Source organism: Oryctolagus cuniculus, chromosome 7, assembly GCF_051225735.1.
Source record: "Oryctolagus cuniculus isolate XC-2025 breed Fujian yellow rabbit chromosome 7, ASM5122573v1, whole genome shotgun sequence".
In the NCBI taxonomy this organism is placed as follows: Eukaryota; Metazoa; Chordata; class Mammalia; order Lagomorpha; family Leporidae; genus Oryctolagus; species Oryctolagus cuniculus.
This window is the reverse complement of record NC_142873.1, coordinates 57152591-57166891: the sequence shown is the minus strand read 5'-3', so window position 1 is coordinate 57166891 and position 14301 is coordinate 57152591. Positions and strand designations below refer to the sequence as shown.

Genomic DNA, 14301 nt, shown 5'->3' with positions numbered 1-14301 from the left:
CTGCCTGTCCAAAAAAAAAAAAAAAAATAGTTACACAGAAAAAGTAACTACTTGTGTTCTATAGCACATTAGGATAAGACTACAGTTTGCAACAATTTATTACATATCTCAAATAACTAAAAGAGAGGAATTCAAAGGCTCTCAACACAATAAGGTGATAAATGTTTGACGACATAGACATGCTAATTATCATGATTTGATCAGTACACATTATTAAAAAACTGATGTACTAAAACAGACGGTACAATAAAAATTCTGCAAAGTCTTGAGGATATGATAAAATGACAGAATGCAAGGTAACTACCAACACCACAAAAAAATTAAAAAAGGTTATACAAGAAAGCCATACTGAAATAGAAACTCAGAGTGGTTCTGGAAGTAATACATTGTAAGAAAGAGGGGGCCCGCGCTGTGGCACAGCAGGTTAACACCCTGGCCTGAAGTGCCGGCATCCCATATGCAAGCCAGTTCGAGTCCAGGCTGCTCCACTTCCAGTCCAGCTCTCTGCTGTGGCCTGGGAAAGCAGTAGAAGATGGCCAAGTCCTTGGGCCCCTGAACCCGTGTGGGGGACCCAGAAGCTCCCAGCTCCTGGCTTTGGATCGGTGCCGCTCCAGCTGCTGCGGCGAATTGAGGAGTGAACCAAAGGATGGAAGATCTCTCTCTCTCTAACTCTTTCAAATACATAAATAAATCTTAAAAAAAAAGACTTTAAAAAAAAGTAAATAAGAAAGAGAATAAAAGATGTTTAGGATATTGTCAAGAAAAGTATTACCCTCAAAAAGAGCAATCAGAAACTGTAGGGAAAACAGAACAATTTAAAAGCAAACAAAAGCATGATTTTTTAAAAAAGATTTATTTTTATTTATTTGAAAGAGTTAAAAGAGAGATAGAGAGAGAAGCAGGTCTTTCATCTGCTAGTTCACTCCCAAATGACTGCAATGGCCAGAGGTGAGCCGATCCAAAGCCAGGAGCTTGGAGCTTCTTCTGAGCCTTCCACGTGGGTACAGAGGCCCAAGCACTTGGGCCATCCTTCGCTGTTTTCCCAGGCACATTAGCAGGGAGCTAGATTGGAAGCAACACAGCCAGGACTCGAACTGGCACCCATTTGAGATGCCAGCATTGCAGGCAGGGGCTTTAACCCGCTGTGCCATACCACCAATCCCCCCAAAAGCAGGATTTTGAGTACCTAAGTACAGATACAGAAAAGAAAGATCTGGCTTCAGCCTGGCCCAGCCCCAGTTGTTGTGGTCATTTGGAGAGTGAACCAGTGGATGGAAGACCTCTCTCTGTCTCTACCTCTCTTTGTAACTCTGCCTTTCAAATAAATAAAAATATATCTTAAAAAAAAAGATGTTTGTACATTCTTCTTTTGGATGACAACATCAAAACCTTAGAATATAATTTTTTTTAAGATTTATTTATGTATTTGAAAGTCAGAGTTACACAGAGAGAGGAGAGGCGGGGGGTGGGGGTCTTCCATCCGCTGGTTCACTCCCCAATTGGCCGCAATGGCCAGAGCTGCCGATACGAAGCCAGGAGCCAGGAGCTTCTTCCAGGTCTCCCACACATGTACAGGGGCCAAAGGACTTGGGCTGTCTTCTACTGCTTTCCCAGGCCATAGCAGAGAGCTGGATTGGAAGTGGAGCAGCCGACACTTGAACAGGTGGCCATATGGGATGCCGGCACTGCAGGCAGCGGATCTACCCACTATGCCACAATGTTGGCTCCCATAATATGAATTTTTAGCCCATACATGAACCCTGCAATAATCATACCTATCCGTATTATCGATGTCATTTATTGGTGATCAGATTTTAGAATCTACCTATTAACAAATCATATAAAACTACTAATGGTTTTAAAACAGAATATAAATTAATCTCAACAATGTTTAAGACAGCTGACATTAAGACACAAAGAGGAAAACAGCAAAGGAGGAGTCACACAACACTCTGGAGCACAGGAGAAAGGAAGGAATGCCCACCCAGCATACCAAGAAATCACTACCCCATCAAAGCCTTCGGCTCCCTCCCCCACAGAAAAAGACATTATGAAAAAAATAGGTCTTCTACCTTTAACAAAAATGTGTTTGCCTCTGGGAGAAAAAGATGGGCAGGATTTTTTCACTAGAAGCCCTACCGTACTATGTAATTTTTTAAACTTTGCACATGGATTTATTTAACTCCAATAAATCCAAGTATCACCTTCATCAGCAGTGCCCTTGATAACAAGGAAAGCTGTTCACAGTAATTCTACCATTTTCCGCAACAAGACGTTCTCATTAACACAAAAGGATGACATTAGTATTTATGTTCTGACTCACTCACTGTAATTCAAAGTGCTTTTGAATGCCTCACTTAAGAATATTTAATACCAACAGAAATAAAATTTGATAGCAACTCAGACTCATGGAAAAACAATAGATCATTAAATAAATTATGTTAGTATAGCTACCTAAATAACTGGGAAAAATGTTAAATATCTTCCTCTACACCAAATCCAATTCCAGGAAGATTAAATATGTAGATATGAAATCAAAGAAACACAAACAAAAAAATATAGGTGAATAGTTCATAATACCATGAAGAAAGACCTAAGTCTGGCCGGCGCCGTGGCTCAATAGGCTAATCCTCCACCTTGCGGCGCCGGCACAGCGGGTTCTAGTCCGGGGCGCCGGATTCTGTCCCGGTTGCCCCTCTTCCAGGCCAGCTCTCTGCTGTGGCCCGGGTGTGCAGTGGAGGATGGCCCAAGTGCTTGGGCCCTGCACCCCATGGGAGACCAGGAGAAGCACCTGGCTCCTGCCTTCGGATCAGCACAGCGCACCGGCCACAGCGGCCATTGGAGGGTGAACCAACGGCAAAGAAAGACCTTTCTCTCTGTCTCTCTCTCACTGTCCACTCTGCCTGTCAAAAAAAAAAAAAAAGAAATGAGTTCATTTTTGTATGAAGAAAATTTTAAATATAACTAATATATGGATAAAAATTTTAATGGTTCTATGCTTAAGTGAGTATGTTTATGGCTTTTTACTCTTTTTTTAAGTTTATAATAATCAGGAAACAATGGTCATTTCTTTTTTGAGACAATTATAGAGCAAAAATGTATATAGCACTTAAGAATTTAGTAGAATTTCAAGATTCATCATCAGCATGTACAAAAACTGCTGTGGTCTAGCCACATGCAAACATTTCCATTGATTTAGCTTTTAGCATGCCACCACTTTCCACTCGTATGCAGTTTTTACAAAATATTTTCATGCATCATCAAGTATCTAAGGTTATAATCCTCCTATAAGCTTTAAGTTGAGGTTTAGTTTGGTCTCTTAGAATTCATACTGGGCACTTAATTTAAGTTGCAATTTCCATAGGCTAAAAAGATAGAAATCACTTTTCAAAGTACTAGAATGAATTAATCTACATTTAGTGTTTAAAACACAACATATTAGCACAGTATGCATAACTGAATCTCTGTACTATAACATATTATTGGCTTCATTCAACAAATACTGGTTATCTACTATGTGTCATGAAGACTGAGATGAATAAAACAGTCCTTCTGTCCTCAAGGAGCTCAAAATTGAGTAAGAACCAAAAACATGTAAATAGGTCATTAATGAACAGAATGTTGTAGAACAGAGAGGAATAATCATCTAAGGGAAAAAAGAAAAATTTCACAAAGGAGATGACATCAAGCTAAGCTCTGAATTATTAAGAGTTTGCTAGGCAGAGAGAAGATGGGGGAAGGGATGTCATTCCAAGTAAAAAGATTAGTGTAAAAGCAGAGATTAATGAAAGGCCACGGTTTACAAACTGAATTCAGTAATGCCGGAGTAGTTTAGAAGCAGTTACTCTTACAGAGTACTTCTAGGGTCAGATTATGATAGATCCTTGTAAACCACACTAAGGAGTTTCATCTTTGTGCTACAGGCAGCCAGGACCCAGGTTTTAAGTAAACAAATAAAAACTATTTTTTTTTAAAGATTTACTTATTTGAAAGGCAGAGCTACAGAGAGAGAGAGAGAAATATCTTCCATCTGCTGGTTCACTCCCCAAATGGCTGCAATGGCTAGGACCGGGCAAGCCAAAGCCAGGAGCCAGGAGCTTCATCAGGGTCTCCCATGTGGGTGCAGGGGCCCAAGGACCTGGATCTTCCTGCTGCTTTTCCAGGTGCACTAACATGGAATCGGATGGGAAGAGGAACAGCTGGCATTGCAGGCAGGGGCTTAACCCATTGTACCGCAATGCCGGCTAAATCTGTTTTAGGACCAAGTGTCACCCTGATAACTGTATAATGAGTGAACTGGACTAAAATGACAACTAGAAGATAAACTTAATGGAGCTCTTCAAATAATCTAGACAAATGGTTTTCAAACTATGCTTAGGTTTCAATTATTTTTTTTAAGAAACCATGGCGGGGAAGTGGCTTTGCTTATTTGAGAAAAAAAATGTTTACCGTCGTCTTTTGAAGGGTGACTTTGGCATATCTGCTGTAGGGATCATCTGCTCTCCTGGCCTCACCCACATTATAGGCCCATCATCACTCTGGGACCTACACTGGAGTCGGAGGCTGGAAAGTGTACCCCAGGGCAAAGTCATCTAGAAATCAGATGAATGAGTCACATTAAAAAATTGTTATAGGTATACTTATAGCTTAATCCCCCCAACCCAAATAAAAGTTTAGAGTATTTTTTGCATGTGTATGTAAATAAATAAATAAATACTATATTACATAGTAATTTATATAAAAAAGAATTTAAGTACTCTGTACCAAAGTCTTTCTAAACATTTCTAATCAAAACCAGCTAAAATTTAATCTTAATATGCAAAGTTAGCTTAATACATTTTAATAATCTAAATTAAATACTCACTTTTAAAAATGGTGATTCTTCTAACATATCAAGGAACTCTGGGAAATAATCACCAACTTCTTCATCTACTGCTCCAACAAGACTTATCTGCCGCATAGGACCTGCTCGGTAGGTGCCACAGCAGTATGTCCTGTTGACCTGAAATATGGAAAGGGGGAAAAAAGGACTGAAGTACACACTCCAATTAAATAATCAGAATAGGGTACTGTTGCCAATGTTGTTATTTCTTCTAAAATCTAAGAACTCAATGATCAGTACCTTGGATTAAAGTCAACAGTTAATACAGAGGCACCCAAGCACATTGATGAATATAATGATAGGAACTATGATATATGATATGAGCCACAAACAGAAATTTTAATGTGCAAATTAGCCTATAGTTCCACCATCTCAAAGAATACTGAACATATTAAAATAAACATTTCTAAGAATGATGGTTTTGGGGCTTTGTAAATATTTTAAAGTGTGATCTTTAGGGAAAAAAAACAACAATAAACAGTGAAACTGGCAGGGCAAGGGAGGGGAAAAGACGGACTGGTCAGATCAATCTTCCATATTCATTCTGTATTCCCTAACTTGAAAGTTTTCACATCAGACTACGTGCCAGGCTGATTGATCCCAAATCCAATCTCCCTTTGCTTTCATGTAAGAGCCTTCACTTTAGGCAAGCTGATTATTTTATCTACTCTACTTACGTACAATTTATTTCTACTTCTGATGATTTGTCTCTTTAATCTGCCAACTTGGAATGTCCTCTTTTCTGCAAACCCAAATCTTACCCATCTTTTGAAGATCAGTTCAAGACTTTATTCCCCTCCACCCCACAAGTCCTCCTGGTCACCTTCCATGACTTTTCCCTTTTCTAAAGTCTAATGTTATCTGCAAGCACAGACTCAGTATCCCTTATCTGAACTATCTGAGACAAGAAGCATTTCAGATCTTGGAACATATGCATTGACTTAACTAGTTGAGTATTCCTAATCTAAAAATCTAAAATGCTCCAAAATCTGAAAATGTTTAAGGGCTGGACTAGGGATGCCCAACCTGTATCAACTGTCTAATGAATTAAGGACATATCCTATACACACCTGTATAGTACATCCTATTTAGCATTCAAATGGAATTGAATTGATTCCAAACAATCTAATATTATTCCTCTAGTCATTTCAAGTGTGTTCTCACTTTATCCTAACTTTAATTTTTTATGTTTTTCTTAGATTTATTTATGTATTTGAAAGACAGAGGTATAGAGAGGCAGAGAGGCAGAGAGAGAGAGAGAGAGAGAGAGAGAGAGAGAGGTCCTCCATCCACCAGTTCTCTCCCCAAATGACTGCAAGGGCTAGAACTGAGGCGATCCGAAGCCAGGAGCTTCTTCTAGTTCTCCCACACAGGTACAGAGACCCAAGGACCTGGGCCGTATGCTACTGCCTTCCCAGGCCATAGCAGAGACCTGGATCAGAAGAGGAGCAGCTGGGACCTGCACCAGCGCCCATATGGGATGCCGGCACTGCCACAGTGCCAGCCCCAATAACTTTAATTTAAATGAATGTTTCTCAAGGGCAGAGACAGATCCTTGCATACAGATGGACTAGACTAAAAAACACTGGCATCTATTCACCATTTCCACTTCAGAGCAATTATTTGACATTTACTACTCACTTAAGATATAAATTGAAAAGCCTAACATAGCTGTATCTATAACGTGGGCTTCTACTGAACATACAAAATATTTTTAAGAATTAACTATTATTGATAGAAATGTCACTTATTTTATCTAATAGAAAACAGTTAACATGAATGATCTTTCCATACACAATTCTTCACTAGTTCTTAAGCAGCATTTTTAGAACTTCATATTTTCCCGAAGACAACTTTAATATCACCCCCACACAAAAATATATATAGAAAAAAGATCTTAGATTTTTAAAAATATTACTTATTTGTTTAAATAAAGGCAGAGTGACAGAGAAGGAAAGACAGAGGGAGAGAGATACTGAGACTGAGGAAGAGGTATCATCCATCTGCTGGTTCACTCCCCAAATGCCTACAACAGCCAAGTCTGGATCAGGCCAAAGCCAGGAGCTAGTAACTTCATTCCAGTCTCCCATAAGGGTAGTAGGGGCCAAGAACTTAGGCCATCTTCTGCTTCCTTCCTGGGTGCATATAAAATCAGGAAGCTAGGTGAGAAACGGAGCAGCCAGGACTCAAAATGGAACTCTGATATGGAATGTGGCATCGAATGCATCAGCTTAATCACTGCACAACGCCAAACCTTTAGTTCTTGTTCTCAAACAGTGAGGATTTCTTAATTCCTTACAAATCCTTACCCCAAGATTACTTTATGATCCTTACACAGCAACCACCCAGGTCAGAATTACTTTGCATACACTTGTACGTATTACCCCACAGGTATGCATGATTATCACGTTATAAAAAGTTGAAGCAGGTAGCACGGAAAAGAAGATCATCACAGGGTACAAGGATAAGGAAAGGGGTGAAAGGAAGCTTTTCTAATCATTACTCCACCTTTCTAAGCCAAGCACCTTAAAAATAAAGCAGATTAACCTTCAGTACAAGTTCTAGGAATCACACATTGCCAGGGATAGTAAGAAATATCAGTTATTTGCCAATACCTCCCCAGAAATCTCCATCTATCAGAAATTCCTCTATCAAGAGCAGCTTCCACACTATACAGGGTACTGGCAAAAAAAAAAAAAAAAAAAAAGTGTTTGATTGATTGATTTAGTTATGGATCTTTGTAAAAATTCAGAGTAGGAATAGGAGAGGGAAGAAGAAGCATTGGCACACAGGCAAGAGGGAAGGTAGGGTAAAAAGTATCACTGTGTTCCTGAATATATATATATATATATATATATGTATATATATATATGAAATACATGAAATTTATATACCTTAAATAAAACCTTTAAAATAAATAAATAAAAATAATAAAATGTGAGAAAACAAAAGGCAGAAAAAGAGACAGACAGACAGACATTGATCTTCCACCCTCCCTCCACTGGTTTACTCCCCAAAAGGCTGCAACAGGCAGGATTGGAAGAGGCTGAAGCAGGAGCCTGGAATTCCAACCATATCTCCCAGATGAGTGCTGGGAGCCCAAGAACTTGAGCCACCTTCCACTGCTTTCCCAGGCACATTAGCAGGGAGCTGAATCAGAAATGCAGCATCCAGGAGACACTCACATGGGATGCCAGCATTGCAGGCAGCAACTTAACCCACTGCACCAAAACACCATGTTTTATGGGAGAATGCCCTTGAGATCTGTAATTTAAAGTTCCTGAAACTCAAGACCAATTCTAAAGAAGTACACTGCTACATGGCAGTTTGCAATTTACTTGGCCTGTTACTTTTTAAGTTATATAACTTTAAATGCATTATTAATTTGAAGGAATCCATATTACTTTAAATTTTATATACAAATTGAAACTGAATTATTTTTCTTCTATCACAGTACTCTAATTCCAGCACCACTAACAGTACTGAATTTAAAGACAACTTAAAAATGCTAATAGGATAATTAATATGTAAAATAAATATAAAGCCACCTTTCTGATTTAGAAAGAGACTATAATAAGCCTGCAAAGGGAGGAGAGAGAAAAGTGAATATAACACAAAAGATAACAAACTTTAATTAATAACCTTGTAATTCTGTTAGTACCAACCTGTCACTACTTGCTCACTGTCACCTAAGCACAAAGAAGAGATTCTTGGGGCCAGTACTGTGGTACAGAAGGTTAAGCCTTGGCCTGCAGTGTTGACATTCTATATGGGTGCTGGTTCAAGTCCCGGCTGCTCTACTTCCAATCCAGCTCCCTGCTAGTGCACCTGGTAAAGTAGTGGAAGACGGCCCAAATTTGGGGCCCTGCAGAAGAAGTTCCTGGCTCCTGGCTTCAGCCTGGCCCAGCTCTGGCCGCTCCGGCCATCTAAGGAGTGAACCATCAGATGGAAGATTATGTCATAGGGGCATCACCCCCAGAAGATACTAATGGAGTCCTTTCTGCACCACCAACCACAGATATTTCATTACAGCAACAGAAAATGAACTAAGAGCCTTATTACCACAGAAAAGTAAATTTACATAATCTTAAAATATAAGGTTTACAAGAAAGCAGGCCTCATTCATTCAATACAAATGTCCTGTATATTATATTCCACGCACTGTTCTCAAGATAGATATAGAAGGGGGTGGCAGACATTAACCTAAAACACTTAACTATATAAATTGTCATGTCTGCTCTCTCAGATGCCCACCTGGGCTGTCAGGTGTCTGCTCGTCATTGAACTTAGCTAACCCATACAAAAACAAGGGAGATGGGACCAGTGCTCTGGTATAGTGAGTACAGCTGCTGCAATGCAGTGCTGGCATCCCATATGGGCGCTGGTAAGCCCTGGCTGCTCTACTTCCAACCCAGCTCTGTATGGCCTGGGAATGCAGTAGAAGATGGCCCAAGTTCTTGGGCCCCTGTACCCGTGTGTGAAGACCCAGAGGAAGTTCCTGGCTCCTGGCTTCAGATCAGCACAGCTCTGGCCATTGCAGCCAACTGGGGAGTGAACCAGTGAATGGAAGACCCCTCTCTCTCTGCCTCTCTTTCCCTCTGTAACTCTGACTTTCAAATAAATAAATAAATCTAAAAAATAAAAACAAGGGGGAAGGGCAGTGCTATGGCATAATAGGTTAAACCACCATCTGTGATGCCAGCTACCAATAAAGGCACCACTTAAGAGTCCCAACTGCTCCACTTCTGATCCAGCTCCCTGCTAATATGCCTGGGAAAGCAAGGGAGACGGCCCAAGTGCTTGGGTCCCTGAACCCATGTGGAAGACTCAGATAAACCTCCTGAATCCTGGCTTTGGCCTGGCCCACCACTGGTCATTGTGGCCATTTGGGGAGTAACCAGAAAATGAAGATCTTTTGATCTCTCTCACTCTCTGCCTCCCCCTCTCTGTAACTCCACCTTTCAAATAAATAAATCTTTAAATGATGTCTCTAGAATGAAAAATATATGAAGACACTTCAAAAAATCTGTGGAGATAAAATTAAAACATTTTTTGGTGCAAAAAAAATTGAAATCCATGCAAAGTTTTTTCTTTTTTTCTTTTTTTTTTTTTTTTTGACAGGCAGAGTGGACAGTGAGAGAGAGAGACAGAGAGAAAGGTCTTCCTTTGCCGTTGGTTCACCCTCCAATGGCCGCCGCGGTAGGCGCGCTGCGGCCGGCGCACCGCGCTGATCCGATGGCAGGAGCCAGGAGCCAGGTGCTTTTCCTGGTCTCCCATGGGGTGCAGGGCCCAAGCACCTGGGCCATCCTCCACTGCACTCCCTGGCCACAGCAGAGGGCTGGCCTGGAAGAGGGGCAACCGGGACAGAATCCGGCGCCCCGACCGGGACTAGAACCCGGTGTGCCGGCGCCGCTAGGCGGAGGATTAGCCTAGTGAGCCGCGGCGCCGGCCCATGCAAAGTTTTTTCATAACACATTTTCTATGAACTTTCTGAAGAAAGTTTTTTGTATGACAATATGAAAAATAATATGGAATCTTGATCCAGAGGATAAAGCATTCAAGATGGCATTAGGCTAAAATCTGAAGAACACAAACGTTTAGAGAACAGAATCTTAAGCACTGCCCTTTGCAAGGTCTAAAAGAAAGCTATTGATACTCAACACAGAAAACAAGAGCAAGGATGAGAATGGAGAAATGAACTGGGGCTGGATTAGGCAGAGCCTTGATGCCCATATAAAGGATCTGGAAAGCTAGCTTACCAAAAAGAATAGTAAAAACTACAGACACAATCCGTTAAAACCTTTTAGAAGTTGAAAAGTGTGTAGAGGAATGAACATACTGAGAATTGTTAGTACTGAGGAACTATATAGAGAATACCCAAAAAGCCAGTCTGTACAACAAAACCATGGAAAGGCTAAGTATAAGAGAAGATGGGAATAAAGCAAAGAACTAAAGACAGACAACAGGGATTTAAAATATGTTTAAGGTTCGGTTAGATCTTTTCATTTACTTTTCATCTATTACCTCATATTCTTTTCCTTTTTCTGCTTGTGGAGAAAGTTAACAACAACAACAAAAATGGCTGTAGACACAAAGATACCAGGCACAAGTATAAGAGGGAATTAAGTAAAATTCCATATATTTAACAATGAAATCACCTACCTCCTTCCATAGCTCAGTTCCAAAAATTCTAGTACAAAGGGGAATAATCTACTTTACCACCAGCAAAAAAAAAAAAGATGGTTTTTAGCTTTAGAAATTAGAAGTTGGGGGCCAGTGCTGTGGCGTAGCAGGTAAAGCCACCGCCTGCAGTGCCAGCATTCCATATGGGCACTGGTTCAAGTTCCGGCTGCTCCACTTCCGATCCAGCTCTCTGCTATGGCCTGGGAAAGCAGTAGAAGACTGCCCAAGTCCTTGGGCCCCTGCGACCGCATGGGAAGACTCAGAAGAAGCTCCTGGCTCCTGGCTTTGGATCAGCGCAGCTCTGGCCGTTGTGGCCAATTGGCGAGTGAACCAGTGGATGAAGACCTCTCTCTCTCTGCCTCTCCTCCTTTCTCTGTATAATTCTGACTTTCAAATAAATAAATAAATCTTTAAAAAAAAAAAAGAAATAAAAGTCACAGAGAAAAGATCTCTTAACATTGATATTTGGACATTTATTCACAATGATATGGCTAGACTCCCCATCTAGAAGTCCTACTTATATGTGTTCATAGTTTCTCATCAGTTTTACAGACATGTTTAAGTATGAACAAATCACTAGACCACATATGAAGAAAACATGGAACATAAACAGAAGACTAAAACAAACAACAAAGAGCTCAAAGAAAGCTGAGACAACTTACAGCATAAAAGAAAATTCAAAACAAATATAGTCAGGGCAGAGATTGGTGCAGCAGTTACTTTGTCACTTGGAAAATCTGCATCTCCTATCCATATACCTAGTTCAATTCAGCTAGCTATTGCACACCCTGGGAGGCAGCAGATGGCTCAAGTAGTTGGGTCCCTGCCCAACCACCTGGGAGACTCAGATGGAGTTCCAGATTCCTAACTTTGCCCTGGCTCAGCTCTGGCTGTTGTGGGCATTAGGGGAGCATGAACCAAGTGATAAAGATCTCTGTCTGTGTCTGCCTTTCAACTAAGAATGAAAATAAATAAATGTAAAACAGAACAACCACAAAGGATCAGGAATCATTACAACTAATTGAATTTCTTAACAGCAAAAGGGGAAATTCAAAAACACTGGAGTAATTCCTTCATAAATCAAAAGAAAAATGATCTCCAACCTAGAATTCCACACCTATATAAACTACCAACTAAATATAATACACAACTATTCAGACACGAGGTCTTATGTGAGTCATCAAATCCAAACAGTAGTCATGGAATCCCAGAACAGAAAACAAACAGAAGTTCCAGGATATGCATGTGGATTAACAGACATTTATACAAATATTTACTGTAACACAATTATAAAACTGTAAACAACCTAAATGTACAAGAACAGGAGAATAAACAGTGATGTAGTCACACAACAAAATCCTAAATATAGTGGTTAAAATGCACAAACTGGAATTACAGGTATCAATATAATTCTCAAATACAATGCTGAACCACAAAAACCTGCAGAATACATGCCATATACCGTTTACAAATTTTTAAAGCATAAAATTATCACCGCTGTTTTTGCCTTCATACTGTAATGAATTATAATTGTATGTTGCCTGGATATCCACTTTGAATACAAGTTTAACTTTCTTATTCCAGAAGCAAGGCCCAGTCACCCTTTATATAGTTTATAGTTCTCTACCATACCCAAATCACTTAGGCTACAGGCCAGAAATGAGAACTTAAGAGGCATCTCTTCTGCTTAGCAGACTGTGTGCCCTACTTTCCTGCCACTTCCTTTAATAGATCATTCTGCTATCTGACTGTAATCTTAAAAGTGACCCACACCAAATTCTCTCATATATGGTAGTACTTAAAAAAAAAAAAAAAAAAAAAAAAAAAAAAAAAAAAAAAAAAAAAAAAACTCATAGAGGAGCCAGCATTGTAGTTCAGTGGGATAAGGTATTGCACATCAAAGTGGCAGTTTGAATCCTCACCACTCCATTTCTAATCCAGCTCCCTGTTAATGCACATGGGAAGCCAGCAGATAATGGTCAAAGTGCTTGGACCCCCTACAAGCCACATAGAAGACCTGGATGGAGTTCCAGGATCCTGGCTTTGGCCCGGCCCAGCCTCAGCTGTTGAGGCCATATGGGGAGTAAACCAGAAGATGGAAGCTCGCTCACTCTCTGTACCTGCCTGTCACTGTCTTTTGCATAAATAAATTGTTTTTAATTTGTGAAAAAATGAAAGTAAAAGATATTTATTTTGGTGTAAATTTCTTTAAAACCCATGCAGTCTTTTTCATAATGTGCATTTCCCAGGAACTTTTTGATGACCCGACCCTTCCCATACTGTTGGTCGTTAGGTTCTCTCTCTTTGCCTGATTCTTTATCCCTGCTTCTTATTACCTACAGAGGACTACCCTCCCAACTCATTATACCTTCCCTGCCTTGATGTTTAAGTAATGAATTTTTGAACAGATTTCCTACTGTGGATGCAGTGTTAAATTTGGGCCTTCCATCTAAAGAACCAGGGGCTACCCCAAGCTGGGACATCAGGAAGAACACAATGTCAGGCTCACAGTACCACAGCGATGGTCAGACAGGCATAAAATGGACAAGAGCCACGTGGGTATCTGCCAGTATGAAAAAGCTTCCTGCGTGAGGGGCCCTCTGACTTGGCTGCACAAGTAGGCACTAGGTTATCCACAGGTAAAAAAAAAAAAAAAGTATCTTGCGTGGGGCTGTTACTGTGGCATAGTAGGCTAAGCTTCCACCTGTGGTGCCAGCATCCCATGAGTTCTTGTTCGTGTTCCAGCTGTTCCTCTTCAAATCCAGCTCCCTGCTTATGGCCTGGAAAGCAGTGGAAGATGGCCCAAGTACTTGGGCCCTTGCATCTGTGTGGGAGACCCAGAAGAAGCACTTACTTCCTGGCTTTGGATCAACTCAGCTACAGCCATTGTGGCCATTTGGGGAGTGAACCAGCAGATGGAAGACCTTTCTGTCTCTCCCTCTCTCTGTCTGTAACTCTGCCTCACAAATCAATAAATAAAATCTTTTTAAAAAATTATCTTGTGAAAGGCACACTGTAAACTTCCTTTCCTTTCCTAGCTGCTCTGGTACTAAAACCCCAATTTAGCTGGGGGCTCTCAAAATACACACATTATTAAAACATTAAATGATGCAATAAAATTATAAACCACAAATTCAGGATAAAGAGTTACTTCTGGGGAGAAAGAAAAAGTTATTCTTTTTATTTTCAAAACACAGAGAACACATACAAAGCAGGAATTCATTTAATATAAATTG

At 40.3% G+C, this 14301-nt stretch overlaps 1 protein-coding gene across 1 annotated transcript in view; it reads right to left on the bottom strand.

Annotated features, from left to right (window-relative positions):
- RSBN1 (round spermatid basic protein 1) overlaps positions 1-14301 on the bottom strand; it is a 55471-nt gene that overhangs the window by 9158 nt on the left and 32012 nt on the right. Inside the window, exons 3-4 of the mRNA XM_002715758.6 lie at positions 4865-5002; positions 4450-4592 (exon numbers count right to left, since the gene is read on the bottom strand). Of these exons, the coding sequence (XP_002715804.1) occupies positions 4450-4592; positions 4865-5002 (281 nt within the window). The remainder of the gene's footprint in view (positions 1-4449; positions 4593-4864; positions 5003-14301) is intronic.